At 43.1% G+C, this 20,642-nt stretch overlaps 2 protein-coding genes across 8 annotated transcripts in view; both read right to left on the bottom strand.

Annotated features, from left to right (window-relative positions):
• Positions 1-270: 270 nt before the first annotated feature.
• creg2 (cellular repressor of E1A-stimulated genes 2) lies at positions 271-7,183 on the bottom strand. Of its 2 annotated transcripts, none has more exons than XM_066706944.1 (4): positions 6,586-7,183; positions 5,696-5,865; positions 5,004-5,117; positions 271-4,456 (listed from the first exon to the last, which is right to left on the bottom strand). In XM_066706944.1, the coding sequence occupies exons 1-4, from the start codon at positions 7,045-7,047 to the stop codon at positions 4,318-4,320; spliced, it is 885 nt and encodes a 294-aa protein (XP_066563041.1). In that variant the 5' UTR covers positions 7,048-7,183; the 3' UTR covers positions 271-4,317. The 2 variants fall into 2 exon arrangements, with proteins under 2 accessions (XP_066563041.1, XP_066563043.1); XM_066706946.1 differs by having other exon boundaries at positions 4,367-4,446.
• A 1,170-nt stretch (positions 7,184-8,353) lies between these two features.
• The window catches only part of LOC136751371 (CRACD-like protein), a 46,913-nt gene continuing 34,624 nt past the window's right edge, over positions 8,354-20,642 (bottom strand). For all 6 annotated transcript variants that reach the window (XM_066706942.1, XM_066706943.1, XM_066706939.1 and 3 more), the window contains 3 exons: positions 12,911-13,095; positions 10,420-10,549; positions 8,354-10,019 (listed from right to left, as the gene is read on the bottom strand). In XM_066706942.1, the coding sequence (XP_066563039.1) occupies positions 9,862-10,019; positions 10,420-10,549; positions 12,911-13,095 (473 nt within the window). In that variant the 3' untranslated portion in view covers positions 8,354-9,861. The remainder of the gene's footprint in view (positions 10,020-10,419; positions 10,550-12,910; positions 13,096-20,642) is intronic.

Here is a 20,642-nt window from a genome sequence, read left to right as displayed (position 1 = left end):
TAGATAGGGTGACTAAGTTTAAAACATCACGTGTTTACACTTCTTCCCAATACAAATGTCTCCGTTTGATAAGTAAATCAATACTGTGGGACTGCAGTACAAATAATGGGGGAAATGAGGTCAGCTGAGGATAGCTTAGGCTGGGTGTGTGAGCTGTGCATAGCCTAGGTATACAGTGACAAAGACATTTCAATTGGTCTTCACGTAGCAGGGCACAAACAAGCATTAACTTAGGGAAAACTATATAAATGATCCTTGACACCAAACAAATATGTCAATCAGTAGACTTTTAATAGTTTTGTTTTGTACAAATTGTGCTTGTCCGTCCAATGTCTCATACCAATGGCCAGCATGATTACATTTTTTCTCCCTTAGTGCAATAATTTGACATTGGAGGCCACAGAATAACTGCATTTGAGCTACAAATTGTAATACCACTTTGTGTGCAAACAACACTGTACCAAACAATTCCCAAGTCAGTTTAATTTCTATATAGCGTAATTTTCAAGTGTAATACACATCACATTCATCAGCTATTAGTCTGGTGGCCTGGGATATTTGTTATGCGCGCACACATACACACACACACACACACACACACACACACACACACACACACACACACACACACACACACACAGATATACTACATGCAGATTGGGCATTGCCAGAGCAGGGCTATCTTTACAGAAATGGCACAGAACATTCTAGATTCACCTGCATTAATTTCACTTCGGGTTAATCTGATTCTTCTTTGACAACTAATTTCATTTGATTGTCCAGTTATTCGTAAGAGAATAGTGAAATTGGTTTTGCAGAATTAAACCGGGTAAGTGATCTTAACTACATTAAATCCAGACAAATGAGGATGGCTTTACTTGGCATTTAAGTTGATTTCTTGCTTCAAAATGTAAATTAAAATTCAGAGCCAGCATTTGCACCTCAGCCCATTTGTGGTGAGGTTTTGTGAAATGTGAATCCTAATAAGAACAATATCTGATTAAAAACAAAAGTTAAATGCAGTACTGTAAGTGCTCCTGTAACCATTGTAGAATTTGACATGTAGGGCGTTTGTCAGTTTGAAGAATATGGACCATTGCTAGACATAGGGGGCTGTAGCAGTAGCACTCAAAATGCATTTACATTATGAGTAAGCGAGGAGTAACGCAGGGGTTGTCAAGCGCATTGCCCTATTCCTGGAAGAAATGCAAGGCTCTCGTGACAGGGGTGTCAGCGTACTCTAGACACAGGACGGGTGTCCAGTTTTGTGCCGAGCATGAGGTCACAGAGAGTCTTCTGTTTCCCTAAAGCTGTTGCTAAAGACGTCATGGCGACCCTCTCTCTCAGCTTTCACAGGCCTGGTCTAATGAAAGGCAACACAGTGCCAATGATTATAACAGCCTGTGTACAGCGCACAGGATTCAACAGACTATTTCCGGCAATTATCTTCACACACAATACATTTAAATTATACCCAAACTTGAGGGATTATAGAAACGCATTAACTCTTTTGCTTCCTGATAGGACTGCAGAGCCCCCTGGTGAATTTGGTGTGGAATTAAACAATGTGTGGGAAAATGACACTATAATAATATTTACAGACCTTCTCCCATGTAAAACTGGCAAGTAGAAAAATCACTCTCTAGTGTGCAAATGTGAGGAGGTGTTGGATCTATAACCAAGTATTGGATGCACTAGACCATTTCAGACCCATAACACATACCAGAACATTACAGCATCTATGGGAAGAGCAAGATAGACAGATGGTGGACTCTAAACAGAGCATTTCTCAACACAGACCAATGTTAATAGATCCAGGGTGTTTAGGATTTCTCAAGAATCCTCTTTACAAACAGATAGCTGCTTGATAAACACATCATGCCAAATACCTTCCTTTCATTTGTCTGTGAAACTATACAGTTGCTACCAGAAGTATTCAATTAAAACCAATGCAGGAGTAAAAAAAAAAAGAATGTTAAAAGAGCAACAAAACAAGCAAACATTTTTTAAGGCATTCATATTATTGTGTTCACACTTCATTGGTGCCACACACACAATCATCTCAACATAATTGCAGTGTCTTCTTTTTGTGACCTTGGAGAGAGAGTATTCATTCGTTATTCGATTGAACATCACTCAACTGAATCACAGCAGTGGCATAAGTTATTATTATGACTAAATACCAGTACGCCGCCACAGGGTATTTTCCATTCATTTGGTTTGAGGTTCATGCACACCAATCAACGAGTGAGTTGTAAATTCATTATTCTTAGCGAAACAAGCTTACAGTTGAATCAATAGCAAAAACTATACAGCAATCGATTGTTCAACGCATATGCCATGTTGTTCATTTGACTAAAACCCAGCCAAGCTAAAAATGCTACAAATCAACATTATATATAGCATATATATGTGTACTTGGGAAACAGTATGGATGCATTTTTTTTAATGTTAAAATACTCTAATCCAATCTTACAATAATTTAAAGCTGTGGTTCCATATAAAATAATGTTAAACCAAACATTCAGATGTATGTTATAAAATAAGTAGTGCTTAATCCTTTTTGTTGTGTCCAACACAAGTGCCAACTCATTGCAGGGTAAGTGCAGAACTGGATCACTGAAGCCAGGACTGAGTTTCACACCTGCTGCTGCAGAGGTGTTTATAGGGGTCCAGGTAATAACAGATTTAAGATGATTAGTGATGAATTGCTTTAACCCAAACCTGAGGGGCAATTATACCCTCACATTAAATTACAGCTGTTTCAGAAGCTGAAACTATAATTAGAGGCAAGTTTGCCAAATTGCAATCACAAGTATGCTGCCATAGCACAGGTTTACATATTCTAGTTAACCTCAGGCTCATTAATGTAGAAACAAACTGCATAACTTTGATTTGTTCACATAAAAAACAGGGCCACCATGACTTAATTTCATTAAGCTTGCTGTGTATTTTATCTAAGGATCATGAGCTCCTTGAATTCACTGTCTGAGAGAGGACAGTCCTCAGGCTTCAATACTTTGCCATTCTGTGTCATTTGGTCGTACTGCCACAACACTAAGGGGTCTGCTACCATTCACCTACTTGGCTGGATGAAGCAATTCTCAACTCTACATGATAGGGTTGTAATTGGATTGCTGGTCACTGAACATGGTCCCCTGTTAGATTCCTGCTGTCAGTTTTGATTTGCTGAAGCTGCTACTACAAATGCTGCTGAAATCTGATCTGTGTTTTATCAAAGTCGGAGATTCTAGACGAAGCAAGAAACATACATATTTAAGTACAGGAGTAAGTGAACTGTAATTGATTAAAACAGCCATGAAACCTCACTGTAAAGTGCTTTGATACTGTTCCCACCTATATATATATATATATATATATATATATATATAAAATAACAGAAAGACTGATTGAATGAGCAGCACTGTGTACTCAGACTACCACATCTTCATTGCCTTGAAGACAGGCTGTCCTTATTTCGCAGTGGTTGGGTATCCAAAATGCCTTCTGATCTGTTCTGGACACGGTCTGCTGGAGTGAAGCCGGCAGGAGTGGGTGGATGTTTGGCAAAGAATTTGAAGACTTTTACCATCCACTCTGAATACCTATTAGTGGCTGTGAACTGGAGTAATACTGAAACACTGGGAGGAGAGACTGTTGTGTTTGGCTAGCTGAAAGGAGCAGACCAAGTCTTGTAGGACTTCAGTTGGCCTCAGTGATCTGTAGGCCCACCTACAGGTGATTTTCTGTAGTCATGGCTGATTGGTATTAAGTCTCATAAGTATAGGGCCAGAAATACAGTACAGCTCTGCACCTTGAATACAATTCTTTTTTTTTTTTTTTTTTTTAGACAACTGAAATGTAGTATGGTGTCACAATAAGGTAAATACTACTGAATGTATACAAGAATTAGAAACTCGCAACTGAAATAAATATTTCTTTACACAGGTGGCATATCTGGTCACCCAAATGTATAGAATAAAAGCTCTCCTTTTCTCAAAAGTCTTTGTGGCAAAACAGACCTATTTCTGGTAATCCTGACATATGAATGCTAAATGTTATTCCCAGCAGAGACAGAGAAAAGCATTGTGTGTCAGAGCTCATAACAGTCATAGCTCTTAATAACAGGTTGGGGTTATCTAGGTGGCCTAAGAGAACCACCACTAATCAATCCCTCTTTCTCTGTTAAATAAAAGTAATTCTGGATCAAGAATACAAGGTGCCAGTGAACTGCTATATCTAAACCATGCCTACTCCACACAGGTGTTGAAAGAACCAAGATCTCCATAAACCACATATGAGGAGAGAGATATGGAATTAGGGGCTTGCTTGGAAGTACTCCTCCAGGGGTATTAGGAAAATCCCTCCAAACCAGTTCTGGAGCCACACCTGCTCGATTTGGAGCTTCATGAAGAAAAAATGGTGTCCAATGGGCCACTTCTTCATCTGAGGGTGCCTGCAAGGCAAAGCAGTATTTTAAAAAGGTTTCAAAAGCACGGTATCTTCTCTCAAATCTCTCGGATAAAGGGTGCGGACAAAGTTTGATCTCATGAAAATACATTGCGAAATTTGGATATTTCAAAATAAAGTTCTATGCGTCACAGCCATTCCTTTTTTGAAACTCAACTTAGTAACAAACAGATTAAGCTGTTGATTAGAAACAGTTCAATGTTTGTCTTCTGCAGTGTTAACAGAAGTTGAACATTTGTTACCAGCTTTCTTTTTAATATTGGCTTATGTTTTGTTATGTTTTAAAACTGGCTGTTTGGAATAACAGATGGATAGCATATGGTCTCTATTCTGCCATCTTGAGGGACGTACTTACAATTATGTACCACATTTGTAAATAATCAGCAAAATCTTAGGGCATCATAATTAAGCCCTTGCTAGGCCGCTACCTGGACATTGCCATGACCTCTGTACTTGTCAGAAAAATAAAATAAATAACAAATATGGCCCTTAACTTCCCCCCTAGAATTATTCAAAGTCACCTGGCCCCTGACCTGGAGAACAGAGCTTCCTTTGCAAAGTCAACCTCCTTGACTTCCACTGCCACCATCCTGCCAGTCAGAGTCAACCTGGCACACCTGGGGTCTTGAGGATCAATCAAGTTGTCCCTGCAAGAAGAACCCAGGCAATAGCCAAAGGACTCAACATAAACATATGCAATACAATCTGAAGCTCAACAGGCACTTAAAAAACAAGCAGTTCACCTCTCATCTGGCATTCTTTATATAGAAGCTCAAAGATTAGCTGTGCAATGTGTGGGAGAAGAAAATGCTCAGGCAGAACTACAGAGCTGTCCACGGTCTAATAGTCACTGCCCACACACAGACTGGAGGGAAAAAGCATCAGACCTTAGGGTTGGAGAGTTGGCCTGCTGTCTGCCTCCAGAGCACTGCTTCTCAATCCAGGTCCTAGGCTCCCCCTGCCCTTGTGGTTTGTGTTCCAACCAAAATCTCAATTACTTAATTGAACTCTCAGTTTCTAAAACTTAATCTGGTTCTCAGAATGACCTCCTTTCAAAGGGTGTATATAAATGTATGATTATCAAATTGCTGCCTCTTTATAGTTAAACTGAAGTGATACCGAGATATAAAACCAGGCTTTAAAAATCATTTTACAACTTTCTTATCTAATTCCCTTTGCAAACTACACAGTTGGTGATGTTGGACACTAAGGCACACAACCATACCTGCAGTATTCACTCTCTGCCTCGGAGAGGGTGAGCGAGGCTGCCGGGTTGCTCCTAAGGTCCACCACGCTGTTATCCATGGCAGTGACGTAAAAGTACGGTGTCCCTGTGCCGTTGTCCAGGGGGCCGTCGCTCACAGAGAAAATATTTCCGAATGGCAAACCTTGAATCTGAGCAACACGAGAGAACACTGGGCATTGACATACTCCAAGCACCTGCTCAAATGCCAAAACTGTGACATCCAGCTACAAGTCTTTTGTAAGTGGAAGGAAACAGAAGCACATGGAAAAGACCTATGCTGATATGGGAAGAACATGCAAACTCCACTATGGCAGACACCCAAGGCCACAATCCAACATGGGTCCCAGGAACCAGTGCTAACCACCGTGCCATATATAGGCTATATGTATGTATATGGACACATAACCCAAAAGCAATTGCATGTCAATGTTGTGTTCAATTAAAACTTCATACACTGACCAACGATGAATTGAATAATTAATGGTTTATTTCACTGTAACGCAATTAATTCATATTATAATCAATAATAAAAAATGTACAGTGTACAGTACTGTATTCTTTGACAATGTTTAGATTGTTTTATAGGCTCCATTACATTTAGACCCAGATGCAATAATGCAATGCAGTGATATAGCCTAATGCCACAACTGTAAATAAAAAATCAAAATTAACCGTTTGTATTGTTAGTTTGACTAGTTAAACAAATGTAGTACTGGTGGACAGTAACCCGGTCATTTGCCATACCTGTGCTTTGCATATGTTTTCGTAACGTTTGCACCTGCTATGCAGCTGTAAACAAACAACCTTCTCCCCATATTGTTCATCGACACAAAACTAGTATAAATGCACGGATTACTCCTAATGTTTACCTTCTGCTGTGTGGAAATGGTAGCCAGAAAGCCCCAGCTGCTGTGATGCGCCAGGTAACGGGCTGTCCTCTCCGCCTCCTCATGCGGCGGAGGCGCTGCGGAGTCCGTCGCCTTCAGCCCCTCTCTGCGGTAGGAGAACATCCTGGACGGGGAGGACAGCTGCTTGGCGCTCGCTGTCCTCGGCGCACCTCGCCGCTCCGCATCCTCCTTGTACACGGCGGCCGGGTAGGACTGCTTCCAGATACTGCCGGTGTCTTCCAGGAGAGCCGGGGCCGCGTCCTCGTTTGAAGAAGCGTCGATTTCCTCCTCCACCTCGCTGGTCACAGCCCAGGACACGGAGTTCAGGATGACATAGCTCTCCCCCACGCACAGCAGCGTGACCAGCACGGCCAAAACCAGGTTAAGCCTCGCGAAGAAAACACGCTGCGGTTCTGTCATCGTGCGCGGCTTTTCGTAGCCCATGATACAGCGCCTGAAGCTCCAGACAGCGCTTATGCACGGAGCGCTGTCGCTAATGCCGACAGCTGGAAGATGGCACCACCTCCCGGGCGAACAGCAACGGTTTGCAACTCAAACACAGCTCGTCCTCCTGCTGTTTACTAACATTTAATCTGCTCCAACTTCTGTCGGGGTTGACGGGACGTTAAGGAGCTTTAGAGGTCTGTTGTGTAACTGGATAGCAGGGAGTTTGTATTACAACAAGTCATATTTGTATGATTTGTTGAATTATTTAAAAAAAAAACTTCATTTAGCCTATTTTAATAATGTGCATGCAAAGGAATTGGTTTTGCATAAGGGAGTTCTCTGTTACATTAAATATAATCAGATGTGTACACTTTCAGCAATTACTACTACTGCCATTTGTATAATTTGACATCTAAGTTCCTGTCAGCGTGGCTTATAAAGTTATAAACCTTCCCAAGTGGCATCTGAATTGTGGCTGCCAAGGGCCACTACATAAGTCACATATTTGGGCTCTAACATTCCTATCTTAAAAAAAAAAAAAAAAAAAGCAGCAGCAGAAAATAAAAAGCACCTAGTAAGTCAATAGCATGTTCTACAGGGCAATACATTGTTTAATTGTCCATGAACTGTACTCAGTGTACAGTTTTAATGCCTGTACTCTCACTGTTATGAACATCTTGCTGGAGCTGCAGGGGCCATTTAAAATCCACTATCCAGCTGGCCTACTGTAATTTGACTAGTGGGTGGGAAACAAAGCTGTGACATTTGGCAAACGTGACACATTTAAATGTACAATTTGAACTTGCACAGCAAAACAGATGGGTTTCTTGGGCAGCTGAATCGTACAAAATAAAATCGTATTTTCCTCTAACGCAGTTACCACTAACAGGCGATTGTTATTTCAACATATATTGGGAGATGGCTTAATATAACAGCACATTCAGGGGAAAGAAAAGAAGTGCAGTGGCAGTTTTTAGTACTGTAATTTCTGCTACAATGCTGTGATTTATCCATGAACACCTGTCTGAATTTGGTCTCTTACACTCTCTAAACATTCACAGCTACTAATTCAAAGCTACCTCTTGGCTGATTTACAGTATCATATTTCTAAAGTTAACACCAAAAAAGGTGTTTAGTACGATATGGAAATTATATGCAAAGCAAACCACACAAAAAGTATAGCAGATGCGTAGTAAAAGCCATGTACACTAGATGTGTGGGTACATAGTTTTTCTTTTTGAGACAGATCTGACCAACTGCTCACCAACCTGGAATGGAATAAAAATCACAAAGCAGACACAGGGCGTTCTCAGATCTGTTTACTTGAGAAGTGTTGGAAAACAATGTGGTATTTTACAGAAGGTGTCCCTGTGTCCCCCCCGACATACCTGTGAGATTACATCATGAGTACAATATTGATCACCCTTGAGTGTTCGCTCAAAGACGAGTATTTGGACCTCTGTCAAATGAGGTATATATGCTCGTTTTCCCAAAATTTGTATTAATTAGTTCATATGCAAGAGATTAATGCTGCTGCTGTCTGTGTTACAAGTTCTGGAGTAATGAGGTGCCATGACAATGCTATAAAACAGTGATGCCAATTCAAGTCTACACTTTTTCCTTGTAAAATCTACACTGGTTCCAGCTGACATAGTATTAAATCATGTACAAATTAAGATTATTTCCCTCTAAATCATATGGGCATCAACACAGCTTGGTTAACCAGGATTCTTGTTCAGCCTGTTCCAAAACACAGGGCTTCAATTGTCCAACATCCTTTTCAAATAAAATATTTGTACAGTGGTTCAGTATTGAAGTGGATGTGCAAAAATACCAGGATAGACATACCCAGCATCTGATAACACTACTGATTTTGTAAACCTTTTATATTGTTCTGTATTTATCAAAACTACCATTTAGTGAATGGTATTTGTTTCACACTGGTCATACCTTTATGAGTAGGTCATTGTTTCATAGACTCCCTCATAGCTGTAGGTTAGTGACTGCTAATAGTCAAGAGCAGCTGGTCTGTTACTTCTGTCGATACAGGATCTGTAACAAAAAACTGTGGAACATAACTTTGCTTCATCATTTATGCTAAATATTATGCTCTCCCAGTTAAATGCAGAAAGCTGCATTTGATTTGCAGGGGGAATATAATCTTATTAACATGCTAAACAGCCTGCATTTTGTTGTTTTCAGACTGCTCCAGAATTATCCCCCAACTATCACCAAATCCAGACTGCAGGTTATGTTATGGAACTGTCAGCGATGTCTTCCTTCTCAGGGACTTTGGATGTGCTTTCAGTACATTATTAGTAATGGCCTAAAGCGAGTACTACACCAATTCAATTGATTGGAGTTTAAGGTAGACACTCTCTTTTTTTCTCAATCTAACAAAAATTGTGGCAGTTCCACAATCGAAAATAATATATATAGCCCAGGTTGGTTTTTCACTGCAGGCTTGCCCCCATTTCTTGTGGCACCATCTAGCTGTGATTGCTGCTGCCCAACACTCCAGATATGAAGCTTTTCTGAATTGACCTGATTAGAATTGTGCATGGCTTTTGCTCAAAAAAAGCGAGGCCTTTTCACATTAACTAAAGTGTTTCGGTGCCTTTCACCCACTAGTGATAGAAACGGAGGGAGGTCTAGCGCTCCAATGCATTAACCCTGGCAAAGATGCGTCTCTCTCGGCGGTCTGTGGCATCCTTGCATACAGACTACCCAGAGTGCCACTGGCGGCAGGGTGTGCATACAGCTGGGGATTGTGGGCAGGGCATAGAGCTGGGCTGTGTCTTGACAGGAATCTCAGTCCATGGTCTTGTCGCTCCACGCCTGTGATTTCTTCTTCGCTAGCTCCATCCAGGACGGCTTCCCCAGCACAGCAGCAGACGGCGATACAGACAGTGGAGAATCTTTGCCAGACTGCAGTTTGTCTTCTTTCTCTGCTGGGCAGGGCGCAGCTTCTGCATAACATAAGAACAGCGTAAGTCCCCATTAACACGTTAACTTCTCTGATGCAGGGCTAAAAGGATACAAAGTATGACTGCTCTTGTGTATTCTTTCTCTTTTCTCTCAGGGCAATTGCCAAGGATTTATAGATATGTGAAGTGCATTTCAGCTTGTCATTAAAATGCTTTCCACCCCCCGGCGCTTACAAGCCCCAAGCATTTTGTACAACACCTCAGCAAACATCTGCATTGCACTGAACTGTATTGCATTATATGGTATTGTGGTGTAGTGGTGGATTGTTTCTGCTATGAGTATTGGAAAAAACTATTTTTTGGGGGGCTCCCTATGATTTTTAAGAATTTAAGGCTCAGTATGGGAGTGGCCCCTCATTCCTGGCTTTGTGCGGCTCCTTACCTGCAGGGGTTGTTCTAGCAGCCTGCCACCTCTCCAATTTCACTTCCAGCCTGCTGTCTGGTGCAGCTCTCCGTAGGGTGGGGGACTCGACACTGACACGCACCTCACACACAGCTCTCCCCGGCTCTGGCTGAAACAAACAAAGGCAAATCCTTCTGACCTATTTCTCTTTCAAACAGAACAGCTGGGGTGCACCTTTTTCTTATTGCTAGTTTGGAAGCCACCCTCACAGGGGTAGTGTGCTGGAAGAAGTGAAATACTCCAAAGAGTACTTCCCAGTACAACAGTGGCATACTGGGTAGTGCAAGGCATATAGACTGTAGACTCATTTTGTAACTGTATTTATTGTATTCCTATTTTGGAAAAAACAAAAGCAAGTTTTCCACTTGAATGAGATAGGCAGCTTCTTCAACTTTTCCTTTTCACCTTTCATCCTCTCATGACAACATTTCGTTCTGCTCAGTTGGCTGTCGACAAATTCAATCGTTTGTTTGTTATTTAAACCTTACAGACCAATTTATTATCCTAATTCTCTCAAGCAAGGATTATGAATTTGCCCTCTAATTCCATTCACAAATGCTTCTGTAGGATTATATGAGATAAGCAAAATCCATTATTTGGGTCTTTGCCTAAAATAGAGAGAAGTGTCCCAGTCTAAAAAGTGACAGAAAGACTGCGCAAAACGTGAAACACATCATATACTGCCTGAGGAGCATCTTTAAAAACTAGGTGCAGAAACCTAATTTAGCCTCTGTTGTTGGTGTGCATTGCATTGCAGCAACACAAAAGTAGAACTTTGCTTATTTATGAGTCTGGCTCACCAAAACAGATCTTCATTGCTATGGTAACACCTAGAAACAGAATCTTCACAATCTTAGAGAAAAAAAAAAAAGTGGTTCAGGATAAAAAAAAATTTCCTCAGTTTCACCCTTAACGAATTCAAGCCTCGGTGCAATTAATTAACAGAGATTTTCAGACCTCAAACTTCTCCAGCTTTGGGAACTCAAGCTTCATTGAGGAGGAAGGGTTTGAAATAAACTATTTCTGTAGTGATGCAGCTAAGATTAACACAGCGATGGGTGGCATCTCTCATTCTTTCATTATTAAAATATAAACATGGAAAACTTGTTCTTTCTCTGTAATGTATACAAAACTGAATATGTTTAAAAGTTTCCATTATTATCAAGGATATTATTATGTATTTATGAGCAGACATCCTTATCCAGGGAGCCTTGCAGTTTACATAAGAAACATTGAAACATATCCAATTGAGTAAATACATGAAAAAGTCTGTACATGACACATTGACTAGGGAGACCTCATTTGCATTCAATATATTGTATTTGCCTAGTGTACCATGCCTACTGTACCTAATTTAAAATGTAATAATAAATGGAATAAATTCCCTATAAAGCACTCTGTGTGGCAATTCTTTTGTAAAGGGCACTATATTAAATTGATTGATTGATCAGTAACTATCTGCATTACCAGTGTTAATTGGCATAGCTCGAATGCCAACTCTTCACCAACCTCTCCAGGGAGGAGAAGAAAAAATGGCATGGAGGCAACTTCTTCCTGTCTATGTGGAAGGATATGTGGAGGCAGGGGAAGAAAGGCAAGAAGGCACTGAGAGAGAGGGAAGAGGTAGGAGAAGGCAGTGGGAGGATGTGGATAGAGAGTCCCTGAATTGTGGGTTCATGCAACAGCTGGTCTCAGTTCTGTACAGACAGAGTGAAAGTGTAGCTCATACCGATGGGATCTGAATTATTTTTTAACATCACACACCTCGATGCATCCATCCACACTTAACCTCTACAGAGATTACCGTCAACTGATGGTATTCAGTGAAGCATGATCTAATTGAACGTCTCAAAGGTATTTTTCTCGTTTCTGTTTTTCTGTCTTAGGATCAGGGAGGAGACTTTTAAAGAACATAGAAACACATAAATAGCTCTACAGCTCTATAGTTAGAATTGTTTTGTTAATTTAATTGGTAAGAAGAGTTTCATTTTTAAACAATGTTGAAAGTCTCTTAACGTCAGTATAGTGCTGTGGAATGAATAAAGCTGAAATAAAAATGCTGGCATTGTTTTTATTTTTGATACATTTAATGTGTATTCTGAAATCTTCTCTATCTATCTACACATATGACTGTCTGACTTTGTCTATTTCTCTGTTTGGATGTGCCTATCTGTCAGACTATCATCTATTCTATCTAGCTAGCTATATATATATATGTCTTACTATCTGAATATATCATAACATATCCAAATGATCCCTTGTGAACATTTTGCCTTCTTTTTCTCCTCCTTACCCAGTATGTCTAAATGGCCCCTTTTCAGCTGCACTACTATGAAGATTGCCACTCAGACCACTGCTATGAAGATTCATCTTGGTTTCCAGGGGGATGGTTGGGCTGCTTAATCAAATATCATTGGCTGAGCTACAAGGAAGCATCACTAATGGCATTTACTGTGGCGCCAGTGCTTACCTTGTGCTCTCCATGGTTCAGTCTGTCTGTCTGGCCCTCTGGCACTGGATCTGTGTCTTCTTTGTTGTTGTAGTGCTGCTGGAAGCCTCTCTGTCTCTGCCTGGCCATTGTAATCCATGCTGGCCCGCCAGAAGAGTCGCTCTCCTTCCCAGCATCAGCCACACTCTTGGTAAGAATTCCTATCTCTGTGGGGAGAAGACCAGGTGTCAGTTACACACTCCCTGGAAAGGTATACATAGCAACATTCCCGCTGAGCAAAATAATCAACCTGTAAGAGTTAGTTAGGGGTCTTAGTTTCAATTCCCAGAGGGCTGAAAATATCTTCAGTTTCCATTGGTGTTCCAACTGTAGAGCTGTTACAAGAAAAATAAGTTGTGTACTAGGAGGTACTAGTGCATTTAGTCTCAGATGACCTCTGCTTGCTGGGGGTTAAACTGATAATTGTAAACAACAATTGATGTATTAATCAACCAATTAAACTCTGTTACACTAGAAAATCCCCCCTCAATCACATGAAACAGTTCCAAAAATAAAATATATTGAGGTGAAGCTAAGAAAGACTTGAAAAAGTGGAAACACCAACTGCATCAAATAGCATTTCTTTGACTGATTGCACACAGCAACATCTACCTGTGTGTGTGTGTACACTGCTGGGTATAACATCTTATACACAACCTGCAAATTCAGGATCATCACTTTTTCCAGGAATTTACTGGGCAATTTTCAAAGCTCATCTCTCGAGTTCCAAACCTTCTCCCCATTTTCTCAGACCTATTGCAATTTTAAAGATCAATTTCAGGATGACTGAATGAGAAACACAAGGGTGGGTTGAACAGATAAATGAAGGCAATGCTTATTTGTCTGGCAGTGGATATAGCTTCATGCATCTAGTCTTGGTAAATCACTTTGGATAAATTGTATCTGCTAAATGAATAGTTTATTAAAATGACCACCCTGCTAATTTCACAGTATCTGACATTCATGGGAATGTCTGTATATTTGATTCTATTTAACTGCTCAGTAGATACACATATAGTCAGGTCTTTTTAATAGTAATAAATAGTCCTGTTGCAACTCTGCTGCAGTGTTGCTGAAGCATAGTTTATCCCCTAATCTCTGTAAATTGCTGTAGATAAAATCCTCTACTGATTTCCTAATTATTAATGGTAATGAATCCCTGGGAGAGACCAAGTGGAGGCTGGGAAATGTATCCAGTTAGAAGTCAGTGGATTCATTGGAGCATCAGAAATGGTCTCAGCTTATTCTTTATAACATCTACACATCTTCTGTGTGTGTCTCCTATCCAACAGCAGAGTGAGGGGATCTTGTTTTAGGCTGCTCTCACAAGTAGAACCCTTTCCTGTCAATCACACAAGAACACAACAGCAAAGCCAGTTGTGAGCATGGAAGGTGTTCGATTTCCTAAATCTAGATCAGGGGTGTCAGACTCCAGTCCTGTGGGGGCCACTGTGTCTCCTTGGTTTTGTTCAAGCCCAGATCTTGGCTAATTAATTGGTCTACTTAAAGAAATAGCTAGATGAATTTAACACTTCTCTTCAGACTCTGAAATGTTCTGTGGGTTCAAAGTTCTGAATCATCGATAATCTATGAAAAAATATGTAAGTTTTAGATTATCCTACCAGAGTAAATAATTACATTCATTAAGTAACTGTGATCTCCTGTCGGAACAAAAACCAGCAGACACTGTGCGTCCCTGGGACTGGAGTCTGACACCCCTGATATAGATGAATGATCAGGTCTTGCTGGGTAAATCTGCCAGCTGTCACATTGTTCCTTAAATCATCCTTACATTTCAGCAGTGGCACAAATATATGGACTTCCAGTTTAGGACGACTCTCTTTGTGTTTGTTATTTAGCTTAAAGTTCTGTAGGAGGCAGCAATCTGTAAATATTACAAAAAAGGCATTTTTCCTAATCATATCCAGCAGAGAGGCATCAATGGTATTGTCATGGTTTCCCCTCCCACACTTCTCCAACTCGCCAACAGAGGTCATTGTCACCAGAGTTCTAACCATGTCATGCCACATTCCTCAAACCCCAATGCACTCTCTATCTCACCTCCCTCAGCTCCTATTCACTCAGCACAGCCCAGCACCTATTAACTTCCGTCACCTGACCTGTATATAAACCCCTTGGTCACTCCAATCATTGCTAAGTCTAGTCTTCTCTTGAGTTGCCATTCTCAGTGTTGCTAATTCATTATTGATTGCCTGTTCCTTGACCTCCTTGTGTACCTTGACCTACGATTTCCAGATTGTCCTTACCAGCCTGTTCACCTCATCGTTGACCCTTGCTTACCTCCCCTTTAGATCCTCCTGGACATTGCTTTTGCCAGTATTGACCCTCGCCTGTCCCTGGACTTCCTTATCTCTGCCCCTGGGTTCCTCATACCTGAGTCACTATGTTACAGTAGACTTAGCCTCAACATGGATGCAGTGGAGAAATCGGAACTTCTCAGGAAGCCCGTCTGACCGAGCATGACAGTAAACTGCAACAAATCGCAGACAATTTGAATCGTCTGTTTCAAGCCCAGCTTCAGCCTCTCCGCCTGCTGCACCTGTCACTTCAACCCCTGCCGCTGTTGTTGCTGCGGTTGCACCTGAGGCTGCTGCTCCTGCTATAGAAACCCGGTCTGTACACCTTGCAACTCCAGAGAAATTTGATGTCAATCCGGATAAATGTGAAGGGTTTCTACTGCAATGTTCATTGTATTTTGCAAATCAACCCTCCGCCTTCCCAGACGATGCTGCCAGAATAGCCTTCATCATCACCCTCTTGACCAGGAAGGCTTTGAAATGCGTCTGTGGTGTGGAATCAGCGAGGTGCTGTCACGTGCTCCCTGAGGGTGTTCCTGTCCCATTTCAAGGACATGTTTAACCACCCGGCAGAGGGAATGGGTGCAGGTGAACATCTATATACACTCAAACAGGGCACTTCCTCACCAGCCGATTATGCCCTACAATTCCGTACCTTGGCTGCAGACAGCGGATGGAATGAGAGCGCCTTTCTGGTTGCATTCAGAAGTGGACTGCACACAGAATTGCAGTCTGAACTAGTCTGTAGGGATGAAGACCTAGGTCTCGAGGAATACAGCTGGCCTTTAGTCTAGATAATCTCCTCTGGGCCAGAAGGAGACGTCCAACCACCACCCTTTCTATCCACCAGGCCACAGTCCAGCCCAGATCATGATGAGCCGATGCAACTGAGATGCACTCAACTGACGACCACGGAACACCAGAGGAGAGTCAACCAACGTCAGAGTTTTTATTGTGGCCATGAAGGACATTTCCGCAACGCCTGCCCTGTTCACCCCGGCTCACCTTTCACTTCCTCAGTGAGTACCTGACAGTGTCCGATTTTTACAATGGCTCAAAGTGAGAGCCATGCCGAGCTCAGGTGGGATAATAACACTGTGTCTGTATCTGCTTTAATAGACTCGGGATCTGCCGGCAACTTCATTCACCAAACGACGATAGAGAAACTAGGCATTCCCCTCATCCCCTGCATACCTCCACTCCATGTCAAGGCTGTAAATAATCAACCAATAGGTTCCAGCCGTGTTTCTCACCAAACCAAGTCCCTCACTATGCAAATCTTAGTCCTTCATCTAGAGGAGATATTGTTTCTCGTAATTGATTCCCCCGGTGCTGAGTTCATTTTGGGACTCCCTTGGTTAACCCAACACAATCCAACCATTTCTGGGGCCAATGGCGAAATCATCAAGTAGGGATCACCTTGCTTTTCCAGATGCCAGATCTATCCTATATGGAGCCACGCACATTGAAAGTCCTCTCCTGTCTTCACCTTTCATCTGTCCTTCTGAATACAAAGACTTCTCAGCAGTCTTCAATAAATCCACAGTGGCTTGTTTACCACCTCACAGACAAGGAGACTGTGCCATTGAATTGCTGCCAGGGTCAGCCGCACCCAGAGGATGCATATATCCCCTGTCTATTCCAGAGTCCAAAGCAATGGACAAATGCATTCAGGAAGCCTTACAGCTGGGAATCATGCATCCATCCAACTCTCCTGCTGCTGCCAGTTTTTTCTTAGTGTCTAAGAAGGATGGAGGATTGTGACCCTGCATTGATTACTGGGGTCTGAACAACATCACCATTAAATAGAGAGATCCTCTTCCCCTGGTGCCAGCTCCGCTGGAAATAGTCAGCAGCACATGCTTTTTTTTACCAAACTGGATCTTCGCAGTGCCTGATTCAAGTCCGTAAGGGGGATGAGTGGAAAACTGCCTTTTTGACAAGCAGTGGACATTATGAATACCTGGTTATGCCCTTCGGTTTGGCCAATGCCCCCTCCGTGTCAAGCTTTTCTCAACAATGTTCTGAGGGAATATCTTGACAGTTTTGTTATTGTTTACATTGATGATATTCTTTTTTTTTCCCCTATCTTTTCTTCGCATGTCTCATGTTTGACAGGTTTTGCGCAGCCTTCTGCAGAATAGACTGTACGTGAAGGGAGAAAAGTGCAAGTACCACTGTGACCAGGTCACTTTCCTGGGTTACGTCATCGATGCTGAAGGGGTGCATATGGATCTCCGGAAAGTGCAGGCTGTCACAGACCGGCCCCAACGTTGCAAGGTAAAGGAGATTCAACTTTCCTGGGCTTTGCAAACTTTTATAGGAGGTTCATTCGTCACTTCAGTTGCTGCTCCCCCTACATCCCTTCCCAAAGGTGCCACTCGCAGCCTGGTCTGGACATCCACCACGTCAGCAGCCTTCACACATCTGAAGACCCTCTTCACCACGGCACCCATCTTAAAGCACTCAGACCCCGTGCTGCCACGGAGTTGGGGCAGTGTTATCGCAATGCCATGGCCAACCTCTGAAACTCTTTCCATATACTTTTTTCTCCAGAAAATTGTCCTCCGCCGAGAGGAATTATGACATCGGGAACCAAGAATTACTGGCCATTAAACTGGCGTTCTAGTAGTGGCAACACTGGCTGGAGGGCGCTCACCACCCCTTCCATGTTGTCACAGACCACCGCAATCTGGAGTACATACGATCTGCTAAGAGACTCAATACTAGACAAGCACGATGGGCACTCTTCTTTACCAGATTCAACTTTACTCTCACCTACCGTCCGGGCTCCAAAAACATCAAGGCAGATGCTTTATCCCGACTATTCAGCGCTGACAATGTCTCTGTTTCCACAGATCCCATACTCTCACCAGCTTGTCTTGAAGCACCAATACGATGGGACATCATGGCACAGATCCAGAAGGCACTGTCCACCGACCCAACGCCTCTCCGAGCCAGACCTATGTCCCCGCTTCTGTACGTCCACAATTACTACACTGGGTACACTCTTCTCCGGCATCCGGACATCCAATTCTGGTGGCCAGCACTATCGCAAGAAGTCGCACAGTTCATTGCAGCCTGTCCTACGTGTGCACAGTCGAAGACTGCAACCACCAGCGGGTCACCTGGAACCACTTCCCACTCCATCTCGACCATGATCTCACATAGCCATTGACTTTGACAAGGATCTTCCCAAATCACAAGGCTATACCACCATTCTGGTTGCAGTGGACCACTTTTCCAAAGCATGCTGCCTCATCCCATTGAAAGGACTTCCCACCACCCTGGAGACAGCAAAGTTCCTTTTCAATCACGTGTTTTGCACATACGGAATACTGGAGGACATCGTCACGGACCGCGGTTCTCAGTTCACCTCGTGGGTGTGGAACGCCTTCTTCAAATCCCTGCACGAGAACATCAGCTTTGCTTTGGGTTACCATACGCAATCCAGTGGCCAGACTGAGAGACTCAATCAAGAAATTGACAGGTTCTTGAGGTCGTACTGCAGTTCGTCCCAAACAGATTGGAGTCGCTATTTGCTATGGGCTGAATACGCACAGAACTCCCTCACCAGCTCCTCTAACAGTCTCATGCCCTTCCAGTGCGTTCTTGGGTACCAGCCTCCTTTCTTCCCTGGGTCAGCCAATGCTTCATGTTCCTGCTGTGACTGACTGGTTTAACAAGAGTGATGAGGTCTGGCAAGCTGCACATGTCCATCTCCAACAGGTGGTGCACCGTCAAAAGCTGAAGGTGGATCGTCGGCATCACAAGGCTCCCCTCTATCTTCCTGGAAAGGTTTGGGTCTCCACTAATGACATCTGTCTCAGTCTCCTGTCGCAAACTCAGTCCACGGTTCATCAGCCCCTTCAAAATCCTCCATGAAATCAACCCTGTTGCCTACCACTTACAGCTGCAGCTCATATCGCATCTCCCTGACTTTTCATGTCTCCCTGCTCTTACCTGTGGTGCCCGGTCCTTATCTCACCTCTGACACGCTGACAGTTCCTCAGCCATCTTCCTTGTTGCATCCTCCTCCTCCTTTACTGCTCGATGACGGTTGTGTGTATACGATTCCGACTCTTCTTGCCTCTTGTTGCTGCCAGACTGGCCTGCAGTACCTCATGGATTAGGAGGGATATGGTCCCGAGGAATGGTCATGGGTTCCTGCCTCCGATGTCCTGGACCAGTGATTTTCACAGGGCTCACCCATCGGCTCCAGCGCCCCACCCGCGTTGCCACGTGTTGGGGGGGGTTGGGTTCCGTCATGGTTTCCCCCCGCACTTCTCCATCTTGCCAACAGAGGTCATCATCACCAGAGTTCTAACCATGTCATGCCACATTCATCAAACCCCAGTGCACTCTCTCTCACCTCCCTCAGCTCCTATTCACTCAGCACAGCCCAGCACCTATTACCTTCCATCACCTGACCTGTATATAAACCCCTTGGTCACTCCAATCATTGCTAAGTCTAGTCTTCGCTTGAGTTGCCATTCTCAGTGTTTCCACTTGATTATTGAGTGCCTGTTTCTAGACCTCTTTGTGTACCTTGACCTACGATTCCCAGATTCTCCCTGCCAGCCTGTTCGCCTCATCGTTGACCTTTGCTTGACTTATCGACCTCGCCTTCGGATCCTCCAGCACATTCCTATTGCTAGTATTGACCGTCTCCTGTCCCTGGACTCCCTTATCTCCGCACCTGGATTCCTCATACCTGAGTCACTACATTACAGGTATACAGGTCAGGTGCACACCCTGTACAGCCCTGTGGCATGACCAGTTTTCACTGATTTCTGCAGACTGAGCTGTGAGCTTTCACTTGACATATAATCTGTCATATATATGGATATATACACCGATCAGCCATAACATTACGACCACTGACAGGTGAAGTGAATAACACTGATAATCTCGTTATCATGGCACCTGTCAGTGGGTGGGATATATTAGGCAGCAAGTGAACATTTTGTCCTCAAATATGATGTGTTAGAAGCAGGAAAAATGGGCAAGTGTAAGGATCTGAGCGACTTTGACAAGGGCCAAATTGTGATGGCTAGACGACTAGGTCAGAGCATCTCCAAAACTGCAGCTCTTGTGTGGTGTTCCCGGTCTACAGTGGTCAGTACCTATCAAAAGTGGTCCAAGGAAGGAAAAGCGGTGAACAGGCCAAGTCTCATTTGATGCACGTGGGGAGCGAAGGCTGGCCCGTGTGGTCTGATCCAACAGATGAGCTAGTGTAGCTCAAATTGCTGAAAAAGTTCATGCTGGTTCTGATAAAAAGGTGTAAGAACACACAGAGCATCGCACTTTGTTGCGTATGAGGTTGCGTAGCCGCAGACCAGTCAGGGTGCCTATGCTGACTCCAGTCCACTGCCGAAAGCGCTTACAATTGGCAT

The sequence above is a fragment of the Amia ocellicauda genome, chromosome 6, assembly GCF_036373705.1.
Source record: "Amia ocellicauda isolate fAmiCal2 chromosome 6, fAmiCal2.hap1, whole genome shotgun sequence".
In the NCBI taxonomy this organism is placed as follows: domain Eukaryota; kingdom Metazoa; phylum Chordata; class Actinopteri; order Amiiformes; family Amiidae; genus Amia; species Amia ocellicauda.
This window is presented reverse-complemented; position numbering and strand designations above follow the sequence as displayed.